Source organism: Athene noctua, chromosome Z (assembly GCF_965140245.1).
Source record: "Athene noctua chromosome Z, bAthNoc1.hap1.1, whole genome shotgun sequence".
NCBI lineage: Eukaryota > Metazoa > Chordata > Aves > Strigiformes > Strigidae > Athene > Athene noctua.
In genome coordinates this window covers 42,417,988-42,443,281 of record NC_134077.1, presented here as the reverse complement: position 1 = coordinate 42,443,281, position 25,294 = coordinate 42,417,988, and the positions used below count along the sequence as shown (strand labels likewise).

The following is a 25,294-nucleotide window of genomic DNA, read 5'->3' as shown; positions in this document are numbered from 1 at the left end:
GCATTTTTCAATACATGGAGTTGCTGGTTGAGTTGCTATCAGCTGCATTACAGCTTTTCCACATACCTTCTGAAAAAGCATTTCCCTCCATAGCCCAGGAAAACTACCCAAGTGTTCCCTTCCAAGGCCATAACATGCCTATGAGATAATTCTTGCCATGCTTTGTTCTTGTTTTACCACCTCGTTTCATCACACCACAGAGCCTTCCTGCTTTTCTTAGGCTATTTTAATCTTAACAGCCAGATTTTTGTAATCCTGGTGCTCTGCAAAAATGGTGAGCTCTGGGCAGATACCTCCACTTTTCTCAGGGATCCTTGAGTAAATGTTTATCTATGACATTTACCCTGATAGTGAATGTGTGTGATCATGTGCTGGAACTGCTGTAGGGAAGGTGACCTGCCCTGGCCTTTAACAAAATTATTTGACTATCTAGAGCTCAAAAGTGCTAAAGAAGATTGGGTTAGCTCATTTTTGGGACTGCTGTCTACCCTGTTGTAGTGTTTTAAGCCCAGAGGGCAACTGAGCACCACAGAGCCACTCAGGCATGGAAAGGAGAAAATAAAACAAAAGGCTCAGGAATAAGGAGATAAGGACAGGAGAGGGATAACTCACTTGTTATGGTCAATAGATTGTTAGGGGAAGAAAACCCATGAATTTAATTTAAATTTCACCACCATCACCACTTAATTTTCCAATCAAATAGAGCAGGATAGTGAGAAATAAAACCACATCTTAAAAACACCTTTGCCCCCACCCCTTCTTTCTTCCTGGACTCAGCTTTGCTCCTGATTTCTCTACCTCTTCCTCTCCAGTGGAAGAGCGGAGCAGGGGATGGGGGTTGTGGTCAGTTCATCACCTGTTGTCTCTGCCGCTCCTTCCTCCTCGGAGGGAGGACTCTTCATACTCATCCCCTGCTCCAATGTGGGGTCCCTCTCAGGAGAGACAGTCCTTCATGAACTTTCTCCAGTTTGAGTCCTTCCCACAGCCTGTGGCTCTTTACAAACTGCTCTAGCATGGGTCCCACCCACTGGCTGTAGTTCTTGATGAACTGCTCCAACTTGGATCCCCCCAACCTGTTGCAATCTTCCCAAAAATGAACTGCTCCAGGATGGGCTTCCTTCAGTTCCAGCCTTCTTTGGGTGCAGCCACCTGCTCTGGTGTGAAGTCCTTCACGGTCTGCAGGTGGGCATCTGCTCCACTGTGGACCTCCATGGGCTGTAGGGGGACAGCCTGCCCTCTCATCACCACAGGCTGCAGGGGAGCCTCTGCTCCAGAGGACTTCCCCCCCTGCTCCTTCTCCTTTCTTCTGCTGACCTCAGTGTGTGCATATGTATCTCCCTCACAACTCCTCCTCCTCTTGAGTTCCACTTATTAAATATGTTATCACAGAGGCATGGCCACCATCACCAATTGACTCAGCCTTGGCCAGAGGCAGGTCTGAATTGGAGCTAGGGGAACTTCGAGAAGCTTCTTACAGGGGCCACCACTGTAGCTCTCTCCCGCTACCAAAAACCCCGCCACACATAAACCCAACACATTCTGCCCCTGCCTCTGTGAATCACATATTTAAGAATTATCATTGAAATAAATCCACATTCATCCCACAATATTCACAAACTTCATTCACATCAACAAAAAAGAGCTTCCCCACACCAAAATAAAAATAACATTATCACAATACCGAATGCAAGTACATGGTGCCGTGTGTGAAGAATGAACTCACAACCTTCAGATTATAAGATGATATCACTGAGATGATATCACTGAGATGACTACAAAATCTCTATTCAGTTGGTATGAAATGTGTGAGTTCAGAGATACTCCATGGCTTTCTTGCCTGACAGATCATGCCCACCTTCAGATAATTTTTCTGTGATGTTTCTTGTTCTGATCCATTCCAAGTGGCAGTGTTGGTAGATGCCTGTTACAAAACTACTGTGATCCAATTTGAACTAACATACTTCTGTCTTCAGATTTTGATGGACTGCACTTACTTTTTGCTGATTTAACATCCTTTTTTTTTTTTTTTTTTTTTTTTTAATATAATCAGTAGGGGAAGGAAAGTAATAAAGGCCTGATGTACAGTGGATAAGTCTTGCAGTTAGCAGGGGAATTAAGAATCCTTTCTTCTGGCTTTGGATGCGTTGCAACTGGCACAGAAGTCCACAGGTTAAAATCTTTCATTCTTTGAGAGCAATAGCTTACTTGATCTGTGAGATTTCTTATTGAATTTAGACAGTAACTTGAAATTCCTGAGGGGTCCTTGTTGGCATGCAGCAATCTCTTTCAAGACCAGAACTGAAAGAGAGAAAAAACCCCAAACCCCAGATACTTTTTAACAATAAGTAGCCTATCATTCAGAACTGCCAAATGCCCAGCAGTTCCCTGATTGCATTGGCAGCAGGTGGGTTTTCAGGGGTCTGAAAATCAGAGTATTTTAGATTTTCCCACAAAGGCAGCTTGGTGTGTTTTCCAAAGTTGTGTAGGCCACACTGGTCAGGTCCTAATGTGGACAGCCAGGGAGGTGAGGGGACGTGCCATCTGGCAGTGGAGCCAGCTGGCTCAATCCAAGAACATCCTCTCAGGGGCTTCTCACAGCACAGCTTGTGGCTTGTAAATTCCCACCCTACTTTGGGATACACTAATTCTTCTATGTATGTGACTGAGCTCACCGTTACAATGGAGAGCACAGCTTTAGGCCTGTATTTCACTATGTGTAAATTTCCTCTTGCTCTTCCTCTTGCAAAAGCTTTTGCACTGAGAACCAGTTAGCTTCTGATCTGTCTGAAACCAGCTAAGGACCATTTCAGCAGTTCTTGTTCGAGGTTTTTCTTGGCAAGTCTGCCACGAGCATAAACTCCTCTTTTTACCCTTGTACCTTGAAAAGGTCATATTACCCTTCTGTGCTCCATTTGGAAGCCAGAGGCTTCTCTTAAATATGCTCCAAGATGCTTTTGACATTAGCACTGGTTCAAAGTTGTTGTTTGGAACAGCAGCCAAAGTCCTGGCCTAATTGTTCTTTTGAGTGGAAAAATATTTCATCAGTGCTGAGTGTTTTATATGGAACAAGCTTTCCCAGCTGGCAGAACTTCAAGAAAATCCAAAGCATTTCCTTGCATGGTTACCAGAAGGCATACGACAACTGTCTGAGCTTGTTCATCCCATTACAACTCTAGATTGTTTACTCCATTAACCTTATAGTCTTGATTTGCTCATGTTTACATGAATTATGCAAGTAATTTACTCAAGGAAGAGGGGGAAGCACTCAAGCCAATGAAAAGTTTATTTTCTGAATTCTTCCATTCTGCCCAAAAGCTGCACAAGAACTGGTGAGAATTGTTTCAAAATTCAGTATTTTGCATTTCTAAGATATGCTACTTCTAGTAGTCTTCTAAACTGTTGTCAGCCTTAGTCCTAAACTATTCATGGCCTGTGAGAGGACAAGCAAAAAAATAGTCAGTGCAGGCAAGAGGGGACCTGTAAGACTTTTTCTTTCATCTAGCAGCACTCCGAAGAGCATCTGTGGTTGAGTAAAAGAAAACTGAAGGCCAAGTCCCAGGTCATCAGTATCAAGTTTGTTTAGTTTCAGTGACTGCATTTTAGGAAGATAAAAATTACTGCTAAATGTTGTCCTTGAATATGTGGAGATAGGTTGGGCTTTGGCAAACTAGTTTACTCCTTACAGTGGCAGGCACAGTCATGGCTTCTACATTGTTTACATCATTTCTACAGTTTAGAATGCAAAATATTTCCTTTCTAAAGGAATTTTCCTGTAAAGTTGTTTTAAAAAGTTTTTTTTTAAAAAAAGACATTTGCTTTTTTAATCTCAGTGTTTCCATTTTGCTTCCACTACATTTAAGAGTATCCAGTGGAAAAGAAGAAAAGAGGACATGGACTAAAGCAATTGCTGTTTTAGTAGAAGGATTTTTTTTAAAAAACTCAAAGCAACAAAAAACCAAACCCAAATAAAACATTAATTGCAGGTGCTGAATTTTAAAATTATAGCCAGTCTCAACCCAAGGAATCCTAGTTTCAGATTTTTCACTTTGCAATTCTGTTGTTCTTTTAATACAATTTTGGGATGGCTGTGTTTAGTGTCTTGTAAAATAAATAAATATGCAAAAGAAAGAAACCCTTATTACTAGCATAGTGGTTAGACAGTTCTGTAAATTTGAAAGTAGGCATACCCTAAGAGAAATGTGGATTGCTAGTAATTCTTTTTCATTTGGTTAATTGTTCCCAAGTCTGATCTTGACCTGAGTTTAGGAGCTATGTGGCAATGCTAATCCAAAACAAGCTGGATTGCTAACAAGAAATGCTGAGTAGGAGACAGGCAGGACTTTTAATTATAATGTTTAAAAGTCCATCTTTGCTTTGAATTTTGGTTCAGGACAGTTGCAACTTGAAAATTGTACAAATGGCTAGTCCCTACTACTGTTTGATGAGTTTAAAATGTATCTGGTTGAGGTTTGATTTGTGAAAGTTTTAAAAAACAAACTGCTAATGTTTACAAAATCCTTTACAAAGATGAAATTAAAAAAAAAAAAAAGTTTAATTCATCTCTAGTAGTGTGCAAACATGCATCACCAGTTCATTTCTAGCACAGAGCAAAGATTTTCTGCACAAGGATGAACTTCACGAAAGCTTGAGGCATTCCTGCAGCACGAGGAGGAACCGCAGTGACCACTTAGATGGAGAGCTCTCAGGTATGATGTGCAGCAGCAGGTTCATAGCCATCCTATTACCGCTATAGAAAGATAGGAGCAAGTCTCAGCAAGATCATGGAGGTATCCAGCTGTGAATGGCAAGCTGACCTGCGAAATGGGAACTGTCTATTCCACTGCTGGTCTTATTCCACATTCAGCATGTAGTGGGGTGTTTATTTCTCCTGCTGTCAGTGGAAACATAAAAGTCTGTAAATCAGTGTAAATTACTCGGACAAAAGACTATGTATTAATATGGTCTGTTACAAGTAAATGAGTTGCATTTCTTCCAGCAGTGCTGTAAGTTCCTCTGATTCAGCATTATCTACCATCCTTCTGCATCAAGAGGAGGATGATAAATTAATTCACTGCTTTAAAAATGCCGGATAAATTATTGTTTTTTTATAGCTCCTAGTTGGAGAAGGAGTGGCTTGTGTGTTCCTGTATAAATTTCAGATAACAACCAAAAACTTTAAAGTGTCTTTTTGATCAGTTTTGAAAAGACACACTGCAAGAATCTGGCACCAGATGTGCCAGGATGAATTTGTTGGCAGCAGACCGAAGATCTAATTCTTCAGTGCCATTACCTCTGTCGGCATATGTGTATCTGATCTGAGGTAAACAGTGTCATCTAAATGCCTTGGATGATTGTGCTAGAGAAGAGGTGTCTCTCTGCTTGCCATAGTGGCTTTTAAGAAAAAAAGCCATAAATAAAACCAAGCCTATGGGAAATTTGTAGCTCATAGGTAACCTAGAATAGTTTCCATTTCCTTTTGTTTCAGTGACTTGTACTGTTTGTCTCTTGTCCTCTGGGTGAGTCTGTCTCCTGACTCCTAGTTACCTTAATCTGATCTTTCTCACAATAGTGGTTCAAGCTTGGGAAGTTGCTTCCTTTTTCTCTCTTCTTTACAAAAGCTTGTTGCAGAGGCCACAGGGAGCATCTCATCTGGTGCAACATCCTTGAAAGTGACTTAGGCTCCTCTGACGGCTGCAGATGATGGGTTAAATCTCCTATTGGTATCCTCAGCCTCTGCCAAAATCAGACGACTGCTTGCTTGCGCAGGCTGCTGTTTGCAGGTCTCCTCATGACAGGTGGGTTCAGGCTTCCAGGCTCTGAGAATGCCAGTCCCAACTTTCTGCCTCAAAGGCAGCTTGAGGTATGAGCACCAGACATCTAAGGAGCTACATCACATTGGAGTGAGGAGTCCAGCTTTCTTCTCATCACTTGGCCTGCTGGACCATTATCATTACAAAAGAGGATTAGTGATTTTCATACTCACTATGCCTTTGATTTGAGGCACTAGTGTTCACTGGCCCAGAGAAGCAGTGGTCTCCTCCAGGTGAAGAACAAGGAGAGAAACATGCTTTTGAGGAGGAAGAGGGAAAGAATTGGCTGAAGAGGCTGAATGGAAGCTGTAATGGATGTAGTTAGTCACTGGGAAGGGCCCAAAGCAGCCCATGATTCCTAAATACAATTAAAAGCAAATTGTCCAGCTGAGTGGTCCCAGAGCAAGGAAGATGCTCCCCCAGACTATAATTCAAGGGGCTGAATGGCCCTCAAAAACTGAGAGCAGAGTGAAAAAACCCGGAAGATGAGGCAAGTGATGGAACAGATGTGAGCCCTTTTGTTGGGAAGACTTGGAGGCTAGTGAGATGGCAGTAGGCTAATTTGAGGAGCATAATGCCACGTTCTTTTCATATGCAGAATAACACTTTGATCCAATGTGGATGAAAGTGCTGAAAAGTGGAGAGGATGGCAGGGGATCTTTTGTCTTTGAGGAAAAAGGCATCTGTCAGGCTCTAAACCCCTTCCCCCCCCCCCCCCCCCCCTTGGCCTAGCAGACCACTCCAACAATGCTAGCAAAGGGGACAAGTGTCTCCTGACTGCTGAAGAAATCTCCAGGAGGAGAATGAGGCTTGCAGCAATATGTATACCAGAGAGCTTAACTGATTTTTCTCCACAGTACAAAGAGAGAAGAGAGTTGGGGAAAGACAGAGAGATCACAGTGGAAATGGGAGGTAAGAGGAAAAAAATCCCTTTCTAATAAACTTCCTACTTTTGTTCTCTGAATACATCTTTTCAGGAGATGCTTTAATGCTAGTATGATTATACTTACTGGAGCAGAGTAGAGTAGAGTTGCTGGGAGGGGGGAAGGTATAAAGTAAGAAAGAATAGTTTTGCAAGGAGGATGAATATGGAATGATTTTTTGTGAATTCCAACACAGGAAAGATTCTGGAATTAATAAACCAGTGCAATGCAAGAGATTCCTGGAAGACAGATGGGTACTTTCTGTACCACCTGTTGGAGGAGCTCAGCTCAGCACAAATTCTTGGGTTTGATTTCTAAGCAAAATTGACAATTTTTCTTCAACCTTTTCTTCTTTTCTGTTGTCTTCTTAGCTCCTTGGACTTGCTATAAATGAAAGAACTGCAGGATTGAATGGAGCACTAGGAGGATGAGCATTATTTGTGCCAAGCAAATAAAGCAGTTGCAGATCTGCTGCTGATCTGGTCATTGCTTCTCATGTTCTGTTGACTTTCTTAAGCTTTTCACATCTGGTAAACAAGACTTGGGTCTGATGTGTAGAGTTTGATGGTTGTGGTCATCTTTAAGTATCTCTTTACACCTAGTCTGTTTTCTTCGAGAAATAACGACAGATAAGAGTTATCAACCTCTGAGTGAGACCCACCTCAGCAAATTAAATCCGTTAATAACAATAGGTTTAGGAATCTTTCTTCTCTTGAGATCCTAACAGTGTTTATCCATTACTATTTATTGAAGATAACCTTCTCACTAGGGCACAGCTTTAAACAACACATGGTACTGCAAACAGCTCCTTCCTCTTTAACCCCACACCCCTTCTCTCTCTGCCAGGAAGTTACAATTCCCCCAAGATGGTATGAGTGATACAGAAGTGGAGAGAAGCTATCCCATTCATTTGAGAGGCTCTGCACATACACTGACACCAAATCATAATCCTGTGTAGTTAAGTAGGTGTGCCATGATTCCTCTCCAGCAGATGCCACCATTCTGTTCCGACCAACTGATGTAGAGAGTATTTTTGGCAAAAGCATCTCCTGCCCTCCAGCTGTGCCAAGCCTGACTAAATGAGTTATCATAATTCATTAGGGAGGGCTGATTGTCAAGGACATTGATGCTCTTTTGATTTCTGCCCATTTGTCATATTTTGACATTTCTTGCTCCCAGTGCTTGGATTGCGATTGAGAATGATGCAGAAGGACTTGAGCTGCAGTTGCTGTCATCAAAGGAGCTGAGACCACCTCTGTCCCTCACAACACCAACTTGAAAGTTCTTTCTCTTGGTGGGCTTCAGGTAGCTCTTGTGTGACCTCTCTCAGGTGCTATGCACAGTGATAGGATGCAGGTCTAGATGCAAATGGGGAAAGATGTTGCTCACGGGGAAGTCTGACCTGGCAGAGAACATCCCTCTGTAGTCCCTCATGCCAAAGAAAAACAGTCCATTCAGTGCCACACAAACCCATTGACCAGGCTGTGGTGTTCACGGCAGCCTGCTGGATGCTCTGTCTGCAGGCAGTCATGGTCAGAATGGTGTGCAGGAGTGCTGGGCAGTGAGCCTGGACACTTTGTTCTTTTAAGGTGCAACATGAATCACCTCATTGTGAAAGGTCTTTTGTGCTTCTCCAGCTGGGCAAGCAAGTCCTTCAGCTGCTTCCATCCTGAGATTTTTAAACATGTCCCACCTCCACACCAGGAAAAGGTACTCTTAGCAAAGACCAGAGAGCTGCCAAAGCTGCCTCACCAGGGCAGCTTTGTATCATGCCAGCAGTAAGGTTAGAGGTGTGAAAACAGGGGGGGTGAGTTGCCTGTATTCCTGTGTAAACATGTGCAGTAATTCCCCATACTCATTGTGGTTTTAAACTCTGCTTTTGAGAAAGATTTATTTAGCCATTGGCAGTTACTATTTGCTAGTTTCCTACGGTCAGTGGGTAGGCATGAGGAAGGAAGATGCCACTGTGGCTTGACCTGGCTGCTACAGTCCAGGGCAGGTCTGTTTGGAGAAGAGACTGAATCTGTTTCACCTGAAGCACACTGCAAGAGAAGAGGAAAGAGGTGCATGGAGCACAGGGTAGCATGCAGAGCAGGTGACAGCAGAAGTGCAGGCTGTGTGAGGAAGATTTGATTTGTTCTCATGTCTTGCCCAGCAGACTGGTGCTTTCTCCACAGAAGTCAGTTACCCTCCACTAGTTGGTGTTCAGATAAAAATCAAATGGTTAAGAGTGCAAAGCCTCTTTGATGTGCTTACTCTACACTGAGGCAGAGCTACTTGACCAACTCAGGAGACAGTCACAGGTCTTAACCCCTGCTCTGTGATCAGGGACTGTCTGGCCATTGTTTCAGAGTCTGGAGAGTCTAGAAAGGGCCATACTCCTTTAACAATAAATTATCCAAACAAATGCTGATATGGTAGTCAAATAACTTCCAAAATAAGCCATTCCTATGGAAGTGCTTTTGGCTGTACTGATTGTACATACAAGATTTTCCTGGCATAACGTAGCAGTCCTGGCTGTAGAAATCCTTCATTCTCAGCATTCATTTTGCTTGTTTCTCAGTGAATATTGTCTGATCATTAACATCCATTAGGGATTCTCTGGGAAGTGAAGCCAAACAAATGGAAAATGATGGCTTCAGAATGCAATAAACCCCAGTCTGCATGCAAACATTTGTTCAGATTTAAAGTGGTTTAAATTCGGTTTTGTTTAATTTACTTCCAAATTAAACAGAGGTCCTTTGCAAGATGGCCACTGGTTAGTTTGATGTAACTTTCCTGAGCATTTAGCTGCAGGTATTCTTTTAATCGGGTGCAGTTTGTACCAACAAAGTGAATTCTTCCCTTTTTAAAAACATGAGATGGGAGTGAATGTTGCTATTCATGAACACCCTTCCAGAACTAATGCTAAGTTACGTGCTTTCATATTTGGTTAAAAACAGAGTGGTTTGGATACAGAGAGACAGCTCTAATTGTAGTGGGGACAGGGGGATTTCAAGTTTGATGGGACCTGCACGTTTCTGTAGGATTTATTGTTCTGGGGAGGGCAAATTGCACCTGTTCATTCCCAGATCTACTCTGTTCTCTAGATTTGTTTCACATAATCTCAGTGTGTTAGGAGTATGCTTATTCATGTGTGAGTTTCACAGTGTTGGTGAATACCTCCAGTTCCAGACTGCTTTTGATGGTGTTCGAGGCAAATATCCAGGAGGTGTTAATTACACAGAGCCCTCATCAGTCTGCAGAGTCACCAGAGCTTGGAAAATAACCCTTTGAAGAGTAAATTTTGAAATGTGTTTCAAGACCTCAGCAATATCTCTCACTTTACTTCATTTAGAAATAATAATTAAAAAAAAAGATAAGCCAGCTGATAGTAGGAAGACTTGTTACAGTTGTCTAGTCTTGGTGTGCAAACCAACAGTAGCTTGAGTAAGTGCTGTGTTCAGGAGAGGTGAGTGTTTTACTTGCCACATGCTGAAAGAGTGCTGCTGTCTGTGCAAGTGAGTAGCCAGCTCCACACCCCACCAGTGTGCCCACTGGCTTCCCATGCTCAGCTTGCAGAGTTTCTGCCCCAAGCCCTCCTCCCTTGGCTCCCTGCCTCTCTGGGGCTCAGTGGCTGCCTGCTGCAGTGGTTGAAGCAGTTAGGGAGAGGTACAGAGGTGCTACATCATCTGTTTGGCTTCAGAGGCCCCTGCCAAGTGTTGCCTCAAACTGTTCTCTTGCGCCTTTTAAGTGGTGACCATCGTGGGTTGTGCGTGGCTGTAGGCAGGCGGCAGCTGGAGTGGCAGCTCTCTCTGGGTCAGGCCCTGAGGTCACAACCCTGGGAGAGCCATACTGTGCTGGAGGTGGGGAAGCAGCAACAGCTGGAGGAGACTCTGCTGATCTTCTCCCTTTCCAGTCAAGGGAGAAGCTCCCTGGAGATATGAGCTGTGGCAGACACGCTGGTTAAGCCTGAGGCAAAGGGAATGGGAGTGTTTGCATTCCCAGGTGAACACCAAGGAGGAGGAGGGAGCACGGGCAGTGACAGCCCCCATGCCTGCAGAGGCAGTCAGCCAGGGTAGAGCTTGGGTGCATTGCCCTCAAACTTCGCCTGTGGGGAGGGTGGTTTCCTGAGTCCCCTGACAGCTACCATCCTTCCCTCGCCTGCTCCAGAGAACCATTCCTGCCTGAAGTAAATGGGGTGTGTGGGAGAAGGAGACATGAAGCAGGAAACAACAGCATTAATATTCCTTGTGGATGAGGAAGAAAGGGAAGAAACAAGGAGAAGCCGTGCTTATTTAAGTAGGTAGCTGAGGAGCTGTGGGGATAGGAGCCCATCAGGCTCTAGGGCTCTATGGTGGTCAGGCAGACTGTTGTTAGGGGAGCAAGATTGCCCCTATTTCAGTCTGCCCCTTTGTACCTTCTGTATTAATCACATTGTGGCCAAAACCTCCTGGAGTTACGTGTGGTGAGTCAGTTCCCTTTGAGCAGGCCCATGGGACCTAATGTGTGTATATCTGAAGACCTGGAGGAGGTGTGGGTTGGCGATGCATGGACTGGCATGCTCAGAGCAGGAGCAGCTTCAGAGGGCTCTTGGCAGGCAGCTCTATGTCAGTGACCTTCTCAAGGGGCAAGATGAGAACTCACTGGGAACTCTGTCTTTTCCTCCCTTTCCCCCTCCCTCAGGTGGTCTTTGCTTTGAATCAGACTCTCTTGCAGCAGGAGAGTCTCCGAGCAGGCAGTTTCCAGATTCCCTATACGACAGAAGACCTTATCAAGCATTACAACTGTGGGGACCTCAGCTCCATCATCTTCAACCATGACACTTCTCAAGTGAGTCTTGCCACCACAGCCCTTGTACTATGCACATGTCCCTGTAGCACTAACCCCTGTGTCACTCATGCTCATCTCTTCTCAGGCAGGCCCTTTGCAGGTGAGGGCCAAGGGCACCTTGCTGGCTCACTGGCATGTCCTCTTTCCTGTGCCTCCTGTCCCAGGAGTCTGCACCACCTCAGCCGTGTCTTGCTGCATGCAAGCAGTGCAGGTGCACCCGGCTTTCCCTTTTCGATGAATATCATGTTTGCTTTAGCATTTAATCCTTTATTTTCTTAAAGACCCTGTGGAATTATGCTAGCTTGGGTATGAGTGAACAGTGCCAACAGAGAGCAGCAGCAGGCTCTTTTGTGCAAATAGTGACAGAAATGCACATGTGACTTGGATGCTTGTAAGGCTGGGCAAGTTGCAAGCTTTTTAATGTCCCCCATCAGTATGATTGTGTACTGTGCACAAGGTCCAAAGAAGAGAAATGGAGTGAAACAAAGAAAAGATAAATTTAGACTGATTAAGGAAAAGAAAATCTTCTGAGGCCTCACAGACTTGGTTTATGGAGATGGTTTTCTAAGTGGCATGGTGGAATGCAACGCTCTGATCTTTAAACCACAACAAAGTGCCCATCAGGGACCAATTTGGTCTGTTTGGGCTGTTAGATTAGCCAACTTCAGACTGAGACATCAGGCCTCACTATTCTTGTCCATGAGGTACTGCCTGGCAGTTATGCACCTCTAGGAAAACATGGGCTCTAGCCTCACAGGGCTGAGCAAGTGGGTGGTGGTACCTGGGCTTTCCCCGATGAATAACCATTTTCCTATGGCCTTTTGTCTGCAGTGCTGCAGAGCTGGAAATACTGTCATACTAATCTTTGCTTCTCTCGCACTAAGCTTTGTGTTGTGTGTGTTGTTACCTTCTTGTCCTGCACATCCCCTTCAGCCTGCAGGTGCAGACAACCTGGTCATTAACACTGCTTAGCTCTTATACAGTGCACTTCATTCATAGATTTCAAAGGGCTTCTCAAAGGAGACCAGCACTGTAAGAGCATACAGATACTGCATCACTATTCTGCTGAGGTGTTACAGACTGCAGACAGCTGGTATTGCCTTGAGGTCTTTGAAAAGAACATCTCTTGCTGAGACACGCATGTCTCTGAGGGAGGAACTGCCCTTTACTTACATGAGGGGCTCCACTGCAGGGCACTCTCCCTTACAGCAGACCTGAGTAGTAATAGTCTGCAACACTATCAGCTTATGTTTTTAAGCAGAACTTCTCTGTAAATTTTATTTGACCCCATGCTTGTCCAGTAGATGACCCACTGTGGGCTAAGAACCCTTTGGTAACAGTCGGTAATAATCTGAGTGGCTCCAGAGCCCCTTCACCTGCTGCAGTCTTGCAAGAGAAATCACCTGGCTTAGCGGCTCTGCTCCCCAGGAACCACCACTTGCAGACCCCTTCTTTAGCAGTCCCTGTTGCTGCAGTGCCCAAAGCTACTTGTCAAGAAGCCAGAATGGTTGCAACTCCAGACCTGTGTTTTTCTCTGCTAGCAAGAGGTCACGTTAGTGTGCAGCCACACCTGTCCTGGGGGCTGTAGGGAAGGAAGCCAGTATTTTAGAAGATACCTTGAGGACAGGGGAACTGGAGGTGGTAATATCTTTTATTCCTGCCAAAATCTGGCCCTCTTTCTTTTGGAAAGTTTGGAGATGTTTTTGTTAACTAGTTCAAATTGCACAGTTGACAGCTTTGAGGGCTCTGATACCAGTCAAACTCTCTTAAAAGAGTGTAATTCGCCTTACAGTTATGTCATACCTGTGGCAATTTAAGGAAGAGGTATGTAGCTAAAGATAGCCAGGAGCAAATATTAACTTTTTTCAGCCAAGTAATCAGTATTTGGGATCTACAGTGTGGCAAACTGAGAGTATCTGAGAGTATTTGTTGACTTTGCATCAAAACCCCCAGCTAGCTAGCTTATGAAATGATATGTTGAGAGAAATGAAGCACTATGCGTATAGGAGTTTGCTTAGTAATTTTTTTGCTTTCTTTGTGTTTTGTTCTACTGGATGTGCCTTGAGAGACAAGGCAATTACCACATTCAATGATGGAGCAAAATACCTGTGCATGATGGTTGCTTGAGAAATAAATGCCCCTTTCATGAAGACCTTTTTTTTTTTTTCCTACCTTAGGTTCCAAATTTCATTAATGCTACGCTTCCAGCCCATGAACGCATTACTGCCCAGGAAATAGACAGCTACTTCCGTCAGGAGCTCATCTACAAGCGAAATGAGCGAATGGGCAGAAGGGTGAAGAACCTGCTGGAAGAGCACCCAGAGAAAACTTTCTTCTTTGCATTTGGAGCTGGTATGTGATTGAGGTGCCCTTCAACCTGAACATACTCTTCCCACATCTGTTACAAGCTTTTTACAAATGCTTGCCACAGTTAAGAGAAGGGTCTGTACTTTTACCATGATGGACACAGAATACAGTTTTGCCCTGATAGTTGTACCCTAGTAAGTAAACTTTTTTAGTGTAGGAGTCTGTTTTTCTTCAGTATGCAAAGAGCTCACGGTGTATGCACTGATTGCAATATTTATTAGTTACAGACTTATTTGTTAAATGCATAGCCAAAGATACTGAACCAACGTTTTGTACAAACACAAAAGAAATAGCTCTTAGACATACAAGTTTATGGTCTGCCCAACCAAAGCAGAAGGGCAGTAGAAATAGGGAACTGAGATGAAAGGTAGCAAGCTGGAGGTTGCACCAGTGCTTGAGTAACCTTTCAAGAACACATCCAGAAGAATAATACACCAAATTGTGTGAGTCTAAGGGGCTCAATAAATGCAAGGGAAGAGGCAAGGCACATTTTCACTGTTCTATTCCTCCTGCAGCTCCTTACCTCTTTTACTGCACTTCTACAATGACAAGGAAATTGTGTCTGCCACTATTTTGGAGCAGAGCACTGGGCCCAGCTGGGGAAAACTACTCCCATTTCCTGCCTCTCAGCAGCCAGCAGCAATCTATATGCACATCCAGCAGCACATTCAACCCAGTGAGGTTAACACCCACACTTTCAGACTAGGGCTGGGTGGGGGGTGTAAACAGTATTGGTTTGCCATGACTCGGGTCATTCCTCTAGCTCCAAGGAAGGGAACAAGTGAGTCCTGGTTGAAAAGACAGGTTCTAATTACCAGAGAAGTATCACATCCCCTCCACCATGAACCATATTGACCTTGAGAAATGGGGAGAACTGAAACTGGTGTCAGAATCTATGTGATGTTTTCTGGTCTCATTGGCTACTGCTTCAGTGAGGATGGAAGATCTGGACAAGACAAGGAAATATTTACTTAAACACTCTAAAAGCATTGGTATTCTAAGTCTGTGAGAATCTCCTCACTTGCAGCAGGGAGTTGTGGTTACAAACTTAACAGGGTCCTGTGTGTGAGGGCAGGGAGCTAACAGAAGGTGGCTGCTAATGTTAATACTAATGCTAATTCAGGCATACATGAAGATTGGAACATGGTATCCTACAGTATCACTGCTCTGTGCAACTCCCTGTCATGAAGGACAGTAAAGCAGGTGCAGGTTATGTAGATTTGGTCATGTCTGTCTGTAAGCTAAGACCAGGCCTTTTTTGTACTCTGCTGCTGGTGTTCTGGTTGCACTTGTCACCACTGGACTGATGTTCCCGACCAGAGTGTATGTCAGCCCTGAGTGCCAGTTTTGTCAGTTGCAGGTAGCTAGTCTTCTATTGGGAGACTAGTCACAGATATTGGGGCTCCAGTAACTGGGTCACAACCGAGCGATGAGCAGCCCATGCAAATGGACAGATGTGGGTGCAGGTGTCACTCTGAGTCTGCCCTGTTCCAGGAGCAGGATTCTTTGAGAGAAGAGAGCCTCTTCCCCTTTTTGCACGCACACCCTGCATCCTAGCAGATGCACTGGACAAATCACGTGTCTTCAAGATGCTTTGGTGCCATTTGTCTCCCCTCCCATCAACTTCCTTCCCACTTTTCTGCCCCAGACTGTCTTCACTGTCATAGCTCTGCCCCACAACCCAGAAGCACTGCAGGATCAGGACAGATCCCTGTCCCTCCCACTCTCTCTTGTTTTCAACCTTCATGACAGTCCTAAAATTCTTCCCAGGGTTTTTGGATTTGTGCTTGCCTCTTCCAGTAGAGAAGAGTTAGGATTCACCCAGCACCACTATACTGCAGAACTTCCTGGAGCGTTGGGCTTGTGTGAACACCCTTGATCTGTGGCTTATATGCACACAGCTTGATGTCCAAGCACCAGGCATGCTCTTCTCATGCTTTTCCATCATACTTTTGAATCCAGATAGATTCCCTGTTTTCTCTGGGGACTCTAGATTGACTTCAAAATTGTATCTAATTACACTCTGGCTTTGATACCAGTCCAGCATCTGTTCTCATCTGCTCTTCCAAAAGAGCTCTATTCGCAGGACAGTGCCAGCCTCGCACTTCTAGCAGCACAATTCCTCATTATCCCCTTGTTTGACTGCATGGGGGTTTCCTTTTTTAAAAAATTTGTTTCATATTAATTGTCTAAATGAGAAGTAACATCACAGGATATCATACAGAAAACAGATTGATTTCTAACAGTTCTGACGTTTTCTGAGTGCACATAACAAATAAGAGTGCAGGTTTTTATTGTTTCACAGCAAGCTAATTTAACCTTTTGCATATCCAGATTACTGTATGTAATAGATGATTATGTGGAAGATTTTTTTTTATGCCAGCAGGCAGTGAAGATGAACAAATGTCCTGTATTCAGTTTTGAGCATTGCTTGAGTATTATACTGCTGTTAATTACTGAAAAAGGTTTCCAGGAAAGTGCTTGCACAAGGCATTCTAAAACATTAGAATGCACTATAGAAGAAGAGAAAAAGAAAGGCTACAGGAATGGGACTAAATAATTATTCGTGGTTTTCCCTCTTCTGGCATCAGTGAAAAAAGTATCTCCTGGCTATGGCTGATAAACTGCATGAGGCTGTATTAAAATAATGGTCGGATATTGGAGATTCTGCAGGTTAGAAGGGGGAGAAGACTTTTCATTGTTTCATTCCAGATTTTTTCACCTTGTATTTTTAAAGTTTAAAAGCACTAGGTTTTTTGTAAAGAAAGTTCCATTTTTCCCATTAACCTAACACCACTGAAAAAACACTTTTACCACCAGTTACAGCCAAAGTCATGGTTGGTGGGTGACTGCAGTATTACAAATACCCCCTCTTGTGATTTAAACTATTCTTTGTATTTTCATTTTAAGTGGGGGAAAAAAAGCTCCTGTCCAGGTCTTAATACAGCTGCAGGACTTTAGAAGTTGATTTCTTACATGGAACTACAGGTATTAATTTGGTCTGTAATAGATTTGATCATTAGATCCAGCATACGTTATGCTTTTACTGCATTTTAACAGATCAGGCAAAGTCCCCCTATATTCTGTTAAATATAGTTTCACAGTGAGAGCTCATTTCTGGATCTATCTTTGTTTGGAAGTAATTTAAGCTTGCACAAAAGCGGAGAGCCAAAAAAATACATATTTTTCTGAAATTATCTGAAAAGCTTTGCTTCTGACCAGAGTTCAAATATGGAAAGTTTCAAGCCAAAATAAGTCTGTTTGAGGGAGAGGAAGGTACAGAAAAGAAGAGATGGTAATGCCAACAGATTCCAGTAGATTCAGTAAGGATTCTGTCCTAATAGTGGACAGGCCTTTTTGTATGTTGGCACTAGAGGTACAAGACAGACATATTTCCTGTAGCTAGTGAAAGAACTTGTGAAGCAAAGCCAGCTACAATGTTTCACAAACAATCTTCTTTCTATATGCATTTTTAATTTCTGTGAACTGTAATTGAGCGTTCAGGATCTGAATTGTAAGCCAAAGTAAGTGATGGTGAATGTGATTCCATAGACTGATATAGAGAAATGATTACTTGTTTTGAGACTTATTTACTTATTTATAGCAACTTATAGTATTACTTATAGTATTTTTGAATATTGCTAAGAATCCTGCTTGCCCTGATTGTTCTGTGGAATTTTACCAAGGACTACTGTGTTCATCAAAACAAAGCACTTCACTGTGAAAATCTACAAAGAACTGCAGTGTTCAGCAAAATATTATGTTTTTGTCCTTGGGAAACAGGTTGCTCTAACTAGTTGGGTCTTGGTAATGAATAGAGATAGCTATATATGGATGGTAGAAGTTCCATCGGTACTTTTAGATAAAATAGAATGAGTAAACTGTCTGAAAAACATTTGTTATTCAAGAAACTGGCCAAGAGAGTCTGTGCATGCTCCGAGGAAAAGTACAAGGTGAGAAAGACTGTGAGCCTTCCTCCCAAAGACCCGTGAAGACACCCACCAGGAGGCAATGCGCAGGTGCAAAGAGAACATAAACTGCTGACACCAGACTCTAGAACTAACCCAGCCTTACTCATGCATATGTATGTTTGTGTTATGTAATCCAATGAATATGGATATCCACACTCTATCAGTTTCTGGAAAAACGTGCAGTGAGTGTGCAAGCTTTGTGGAGAAATCCTCTTGCACCCTGGCACTGGAGTAAACGTACCTGCTTTATAACTCTATTTGAGTTGTAGAGTTTGTTTCCGCAAACCAAGACAGCCAGCTAAATAATACTATAGGTTTCTGGTTTATCTAAGAGGTACACACTGACATAAAGAGGGCTGCATTGTCCTGCTGTGCTGTGGAGAGTTTTACGACTTGCACAGGTGTTACAAAGGTGCTGCCTGCTCACTAAACCTTCACAGAATCATGGGAAAGTTGAGGCTGCAGGCACCTCTGGAGACCTGCTCAGAGCAGGATCATATAGAACAGTTTTCCTAGGACTGAATCTGGTCAGGTTCTGAGTATCTGCAAGGATGGAGACTCCATCCTTCTCTGGGCAACCTGTTCTAGTGTTTAACCACTCTCACAGGAAAGAAGCTTTTTCTTATGTTTAAATGCAATTTCCTGTATATCAATTTGTGATCATTGCTTCTTGTTTTTTCATGGGTCACCACTGAGAAAAATTCTGCTCCATCTACTTCACAGCCTCTTAGCAGATAATCAATTATACTCCCCCAAGCTTTCTTTCTCCAGGCTGAACACTCCTAGCCCTCTGAGCCTCTCCTCTTATAACAGATGTTTTAATTATTCATCACCTTTGTGGCCCTTTGCTGGACACTCTCCAGCATGTCCACACCTCTTTTGATATGGGGAGCCCAGGGCTAGACATTGTACCCCGATATATGTCATCAGGGCTGAAGAGTAGGGAAGGATCACCTCCTTCAGTCTGCTGGCAGTGCTGTTCCTAATGCAGCCGAAGAGATCATTGCCCTTCTTTGCGCATTGTTGGCTCAACTGGATGATCACCAGGATGCCACATCCTGTTCTGCCATGCTCCTTTTCAGCCAGCAGGTGCCCAGTCTGTCCTAGTGTCTGGAGCTGTTCCAGCCCAGGTGCAGGACTTGGTTTGCTGAACTTCATAAGACAAGATTGTCTCATCATAATCCAAATCATTTGCTTAACCCTACAATATTTAGAAATAGTTCACAGTATAATTTGCTCCATTGCCTTCCCCAGGAATAGAGTTGTGGCTGACCAGTTTGTAGTTCCCCAGATCCTTCTTATGCCCTTCTTGAAGGTAGGAGTTATACTTGTTTTCTTCGAGTCCTCAGGGACTGTCCCCGGTTGCCATGACCTTTTAAGGATAAATGAGAGTGGCCTTGCAGCGACATCAGCAAACTCCCACAGTTCCTCTCGGTGTATCCTCTTGGAACTTGTACATGTCTGGTCTGTTTGAATGTTCCTTATCCTGAGCCTTCTCCACCTAGGGTGAACCTTCTTTGCCCTGGACTTTCCCTCCAGTCATAGGAACATGAGATTCCTGAAGGCTAGTTATACGAGTAAAGAAAGTGACAATGGCACTAGGTATCTTGTCCTTTCCCATATTCTTTGTCATCAGGTCTCCTGCCCCCTTCAGCACTGGGATGACATTTATCTAGTCTATGTTTTACTGCTGAGGTATCAGTAGAAGCATTCCATATTTCCCTTGATGTTTCTCACCAGATTCAACTCTAGATGGGCTTTCCTGCATGATCACTTTTATTCCAGGATGAGCATGGCTTGTTTGCTTTAGCTTACGGTTTCTGCTGAAGGGACTAAAGAATAAGAGAAGGAAAAGAGTAGTTGAGGGGTTTTTTATGCAGGAGGAAGCATACTTACTGGCATGAGATCCTGACTTTTTATATGACAGGCAAGGCCTCAGGTGAAGCCAGAGTTTTTAAGAGCCATGTTTAGATTCCTTCCAGGCTCTCCTGCCTCTTTGAACAGCTGAGAAACTCCAGAAGTGCCAGCTCATGAATAAGAAGTACAGGGGGATCTAAGGTGCCTTATATCCCTGTGGATGAAATGATTGACTTCACTGAGAGATGCTGACTGACGTGACAACTTCAGAAGTTGGTCCTCTTAATCTTGTGAGCACTGCCAAATCCCTTTTTCTCTCAGAGCTCTTTTTTCTTTGCTGCTCCTGAAAAAAGCATCATTCTGAGACTTTAAAATATAGTGGATGTTGTCAAGCCACCATTAACACCAAGAAAAGAAGGATGATGGTGAAAACTTCTTCAGCTACCATTTATTCTAATTGCTAAAAGAAATAATGAATGTGTTTATTTAGCATTACTCAGACTTTATGTATTCAGACCTGCAGGAACTCTCTGGTTTTTTCCCAGTCTTTACTCCCCCATACTCCCAAGACCCCTCAGAAAGAAGTGTTCTGAGCAGACTGATGAACCAATATCTGAATTAGCAATCCAGCTAAGAGCTCCAGATCTTAGTTGTCTTCCTCCCAGCAGCTGAGTCAACTGATACCGCTAAACTAAAATTAACTCTTGGATAGTTGACACGTAATCCAAAAACATGAAGAAGAAGGATTTCGACATTGTAGAAGTGTAATTGACCCTGTCTAAGCTAAAGATGGGTGTGTAGCCTACCATTTTAGCCACCTGGACAAGGAAAAGAGTGAACACGCGACAACCTGTGGTTACCCCAGAGTCTGCCATAGTCCACCAAATTGTTTCCTCCAACTTCTACAGATTTTGAGGCAGGGATGTGGGGGACTGATTAGTTGTGTCAGGTGCCAAGTGGGCATGTGTGATGCCTTTTCCCTTGCCCCTTACGTCATAAAAAGAAAAAAAAAAAAAAAAAGAACAGATTTCCAGGGGAAACTGGAATTGTGCTGAGTCTCTGTCCTGAATACTGTGTTAGGTGGTGTTGTTCCCATGTAGAGGTGTTCGCTGTTGCTTCTTGAAATTTGCTGTTCCATCTGGCATTTTTGGATGGGAAATTATGCAAGAGGAACAAGTTCTATTGTCTCTGGAAAAGAAAAGATTGGAGAAAGGACCTGTCACCAGTGTCTGTAAAAATAATAGTGCTAAGCCCAGGATGTCTCTGTCCATTTTGTGTAGGTGTTTATACCTGTAAAACAAAATCAAACAAAAACCTGCCATGGGAATATGAAAGTTACAGAGGTAAATGGGATAACAATTTGCCAGCAGGAATTCTGCACCCAGCTTGGAAACTTTGAACCTGCCATCAGTACAGCTGGGACTGGAGGTGTGGGTGTTACAGGGAATGTAAATTTATCTATGTCTTATATAAAGGATTTGTAATATGTAATGAAGAAGGTTATGAAAAATCCCCAAGAAGCTGAATCTTGGCAGATCCTGGAAGAGGACAAAAAGGCAGGGGGCAGGGGCAGGAAGATAACATACTGATAAAACAGATTAACAGATTGAGTCATGTAGGGCTACTTCAGTTCTCCCTGGGCACAGAGGGCTTGCTTCTTCTGTCTTTGGAATGCAGCATCATTTTAGCCTTTTTGGGTGGGAGGAAGGACTGAGTTCCTGAGGGTGTGCCTGTAATCAGAGAGTGCCAGATAGAACCAGTTTTGAGACTGTTTTCCTTAGTAGCCTCTCTGAGTCTGCAGAATGCTAGTGACAGGGTTTATCAGAACAAGAACCCCCAAAGGGGATAAATAATATTGTGTGGAGGCAGGACCCGCTTCCAAAGCCCTAGGGTTCACATGAAGGGCACTCCTTCTGACATCTCTGGCACATGAAATGAGGAAAGCTTTGCATTTCTGATTTAGAGGCAGAAAACTTTGTTCCAGTGTATTAGTGCAACTGTCAGAATCAGCCAGATCAGACAACTGTGCTGTTTCTGTTCAGGTACTGACAGTCTGGTGACCATCAGCTTCTCAGCAGTGCTGGGGTTTACCCATTGTTACCTTTATTGGGCAGCTACAGTAAGAAAACTTTCATCATGTAATGTCTGTTTTAAGGTAGTGGGATTTCAAGTCCTTGATTTCTTTTTTCTGGAAAGGAAGCCAGTAGTGTGGAATGGGAGCAGGTCCAGCAGCAGAGGTGGCTGTGAATACTGCAGCTCAGACATGAGACTGGTATTTCCTTCCCTTAGCAGTAAAATAATACTGCCTGCTAGCATAGGCTCCTGTGGGAGGGACTCCTTGCCTAATGAGCCTAGGGCTTCAGCAATGGAAAACTCTCAGTAAATGCCAATTGAAGATGAAGCCCCAGTGGCTGAGACTGTCTGAACAGAAGCTGTTTCTTTTAACTCAGTGTTTACAAAATAAATGATATGGGGTTGCAAACCTTTTCCTTTTGTTAAATTTGCTATAAATTTGGCCTTATAATCAGTGGAAAACCTTTTTCTAGCTTCAATCTGTGTAGTTATCAGGAGGTTTGACTTTGCCCCAAGGTAAAAATGGGAACCCTGGGACCAAAAATACTGAGGTCATACATTTAAGAGACCAAGTTTTTGACAGAAACTGGTAAACAAATATCTTGTTATCTTTTGCAAAAAAAAATGCCTTCATTTTGGCTCATGCAAATTGTAACTTCATATGGTTCTTTTCTGTGGTATTAGGCAATTTTTCCCATGTTGTGCATCATCATCTGTTTTGAGGAGGATTTAATGTTTATGTTATTCTGTTACAAACAAATGTGGAAAATGAATCCTAGTAATTCCATATAAGTGAGTTCATCAGCAAAGCACACCACTTGTAAGAAAATGGAAGGTAATTTTTTGTTTCCTCCTGAGTGAATGCAGGTTTGAGGCCCTTTCTTTGAGTCTCTCCATGTCTAGTGAAAATATTTTAATGGGCACAGAGAATGCCACTGTTCCACAGTCTTGCCCACCAGATTTTTCCCCATTGGTTTGAGAGTGGTGAAGTATGATCCACTAAGATTTTATATGAAAAAAGAAATTTTAAGGAAAGAATGTTTTTTGAAGACAAACATTTGACCTGGTCTTAGTGGAATAAAACCTCAAGTTCAATGTTTATGGAGTAATAGTTCATTAATATTTCATCTTACAGGTAATCACAGGAAGGAGTACATTTGGAAGTCTCAAAAAGATTGGAGGGCATGGGAAATCTGCTTGCAGGGGATTTGACCTACATGCATGCAGAAGTATTGTAATGCAACATTGTTATACCCCCGCACATAATGTGAATTCGGGGGATCTTTAAGCTGTTTTACAATACCCCTAGGGCTGCTCCTATCCCCTTCAATTTTTGGAATTTCCTTCTTCTGGCAGCATTAAATCTACGAGACTATCATGCTCTTGGTCCTTTGGTTTGTGTTCTGATACCTCAGCTTTTCCTGATTTGTTAGAAGCAAGAAGATTTTATTAGATTTAGTATTACATGCTTTCTGTCTGAGAAGCTGTTTTAATTTAGGTGTCAAATAGGGAATCCCAACTACTTTATCAATGACACCTGTTTTCCATCTTTGGATTATTTAGTGTAACTGCACAGGACTTGCTCCCTCTGATTCTGGGAGAAGTGAAAGCTTACTGCACCTGGGTGCACAGTGCTCATGCTTGAAAGCAGCATATTCCTCTTGTGAACAGTGTATGCAGAAAACATGCATCTAAAGGAAACTAATCTGTAACTTGGTTGATCACATCACCTGTTTTCCTTGTTTTGCTTTGGATCATATTAAATATTTTGTCTGGCTTTTTTTTCCTCCATAATTTTACTCAGTTAAAATGACTTCATGTTCTGCATCCCAAAATGTACTGAAAAGTATAACCATGTGTACACATGAGGCAAACTCATGATATTTGCCCCTGGATTTCTGAGCGCCAAGTACAGATTCCTTCAAGGGTGATCAGCTGGGAATGTTTGCCACTGGTGGTGTTCTCAGCCCAGTTTTGCAGAGGATCTTTTGCAAACAAAGTTTGGTAGTAAGTTCAGTACACAAAGCTGAAGGCTCTCTCAGTGCTTGCTATGGTATGACTGCCTCCAGTATGGCTTGCCAAGCTCTGCAAGTAAGACATGATTAGGTTTATCTTTCTCTGTTCACTTAGTACTATATTGGGGCAGGGCAAGGTCATTTTATGATATATGTGAGAAATGAACTTTGCCTGTTACTCACAGACGATGGGCTGTCCCTTGTCCTTGTGCCAAAAGGTTAACTAACCTAAGTAGAGATTTGGGGATATGGAAGAGAATCCTTTTCTTTCCAGAGGTTTCTTCTGTTTCACTTATTTCAGCTCCTTTCAGGGAAAAACAGACCATGGAGAGGAATGAAGAAAATTCCTCTGTAAGGGTTCTTGCCTGTGGGGACAGGGTACCACATGAGTTCTTTCTGTGTCTCCATTCTTAATCGTTGTGTCCTAAGCACTGTGCTTTCTGGGAACTCATTTTAGCCTCATGAGGTACCTGATGTCAGTGAGGATCACTTTGTCCACTTCATGGAGTGATGAACTCTCACATGATCTGGAACTGTAGGAGGAGTAGGATATCTGTTTTGCAGTTTGGTTTCCATCCAATGAAATTATTTAAGACAGTACTCTGCACTCTCTAGGTCATTGACTGGTTCTGCCACACACTGAACTTTCAGCTCTTCACTGCAGATACCTGTGGGACTGACTTGAGCCATGCATGTCTCTGCTCTCGAGGACATGAGGAATTCTCCTTTGCTTGTGTTTGCATCCTTTGAGGGAGCACTGGGAGTTTTGAACCCTTCTTCATGGGTTTATTGCCTCACAAACTGCTATTGGAGGATACTTTGATTATTGAAAGGGTAGGAGAAGAACCCTGCCATGGGAGGCACACAGAGGGGGATGAGCTGTCCTTTGTGCCTCACTGTTAAGTGATAATTTTTGCTGAAGTTTTTATTTTTTGTTCATGGGTAGTCTAGTCAGCAGCTTCATGTCATGCCTTTTTTATAGGCCAGTAACTCTAATCCAGACACCTACAGGTGTCCTGTTCATCCTTCTGGGACATGTTAAATGATTTTATCTATATAATTCTTGGAAACAGTCTAGGAAGAGTGACGGCAGTTGATCATTGCCATGGGCATTTCCAGAACATTTTTAAGTAATAGTAAGATCTGTACCTCTAAAACATTCTTGAAAATATTTGTTTCAGTGACCCATAGAGTCTAAACCAAAAGTCCATTTGAACACTACCATCCCAGTTAGGAATAATCATCCTGCTTTATCATGTCCCCAGTGCCTTGAATCATTTGGGCTATTTTGTGGTTGGATTGTTATGATCATGTGCTGTAGCTATTCCCACAACTTCTTGGAGGTCAGCAGTCCAGATCAGGTTTCCTAACAAACAGTTTTGTTTCTTTACATGTACATCCAGTGATTCATTATCTTGGGATATTTGTAGATGGTAAGGTCCTGGTATGTTTCTGGGGCAGATGGA

General features: G+C 43.0%; 1 protein-coding gene across 5 annotated transcripts in view; it reads left to right on the top strand.

Annotated features, from left to right (window-relative positions):
• The window catches only part of TRABD2A (TraB domain containing 2A), a 141,077-nt gene that overhangs the window by 66,186 nt on the left and 49,597 nt on the right, over positions 1–25,294 (top strand). For 4 of the 5 annotated variants that reach the window (XM_074932130.1, XM_074932128.1, XM_074932126.1 and 1 more), the window contains exons 3-4: positions 11,399–11,545; positions 13,723–13,897. In XM_074932130.1, coding sequence (XP_074788231.1) covers positions 11,399–11,545; positions 13,723–13,897 — 322 coding nt within the window. The remainder of the gene's footprint in view (positions 1–11,398; positions 11,546–13,722; positions 13,898–25,294) is intronic. The other variant, XM_074932127.1, reaches the window with a different exon arrangement.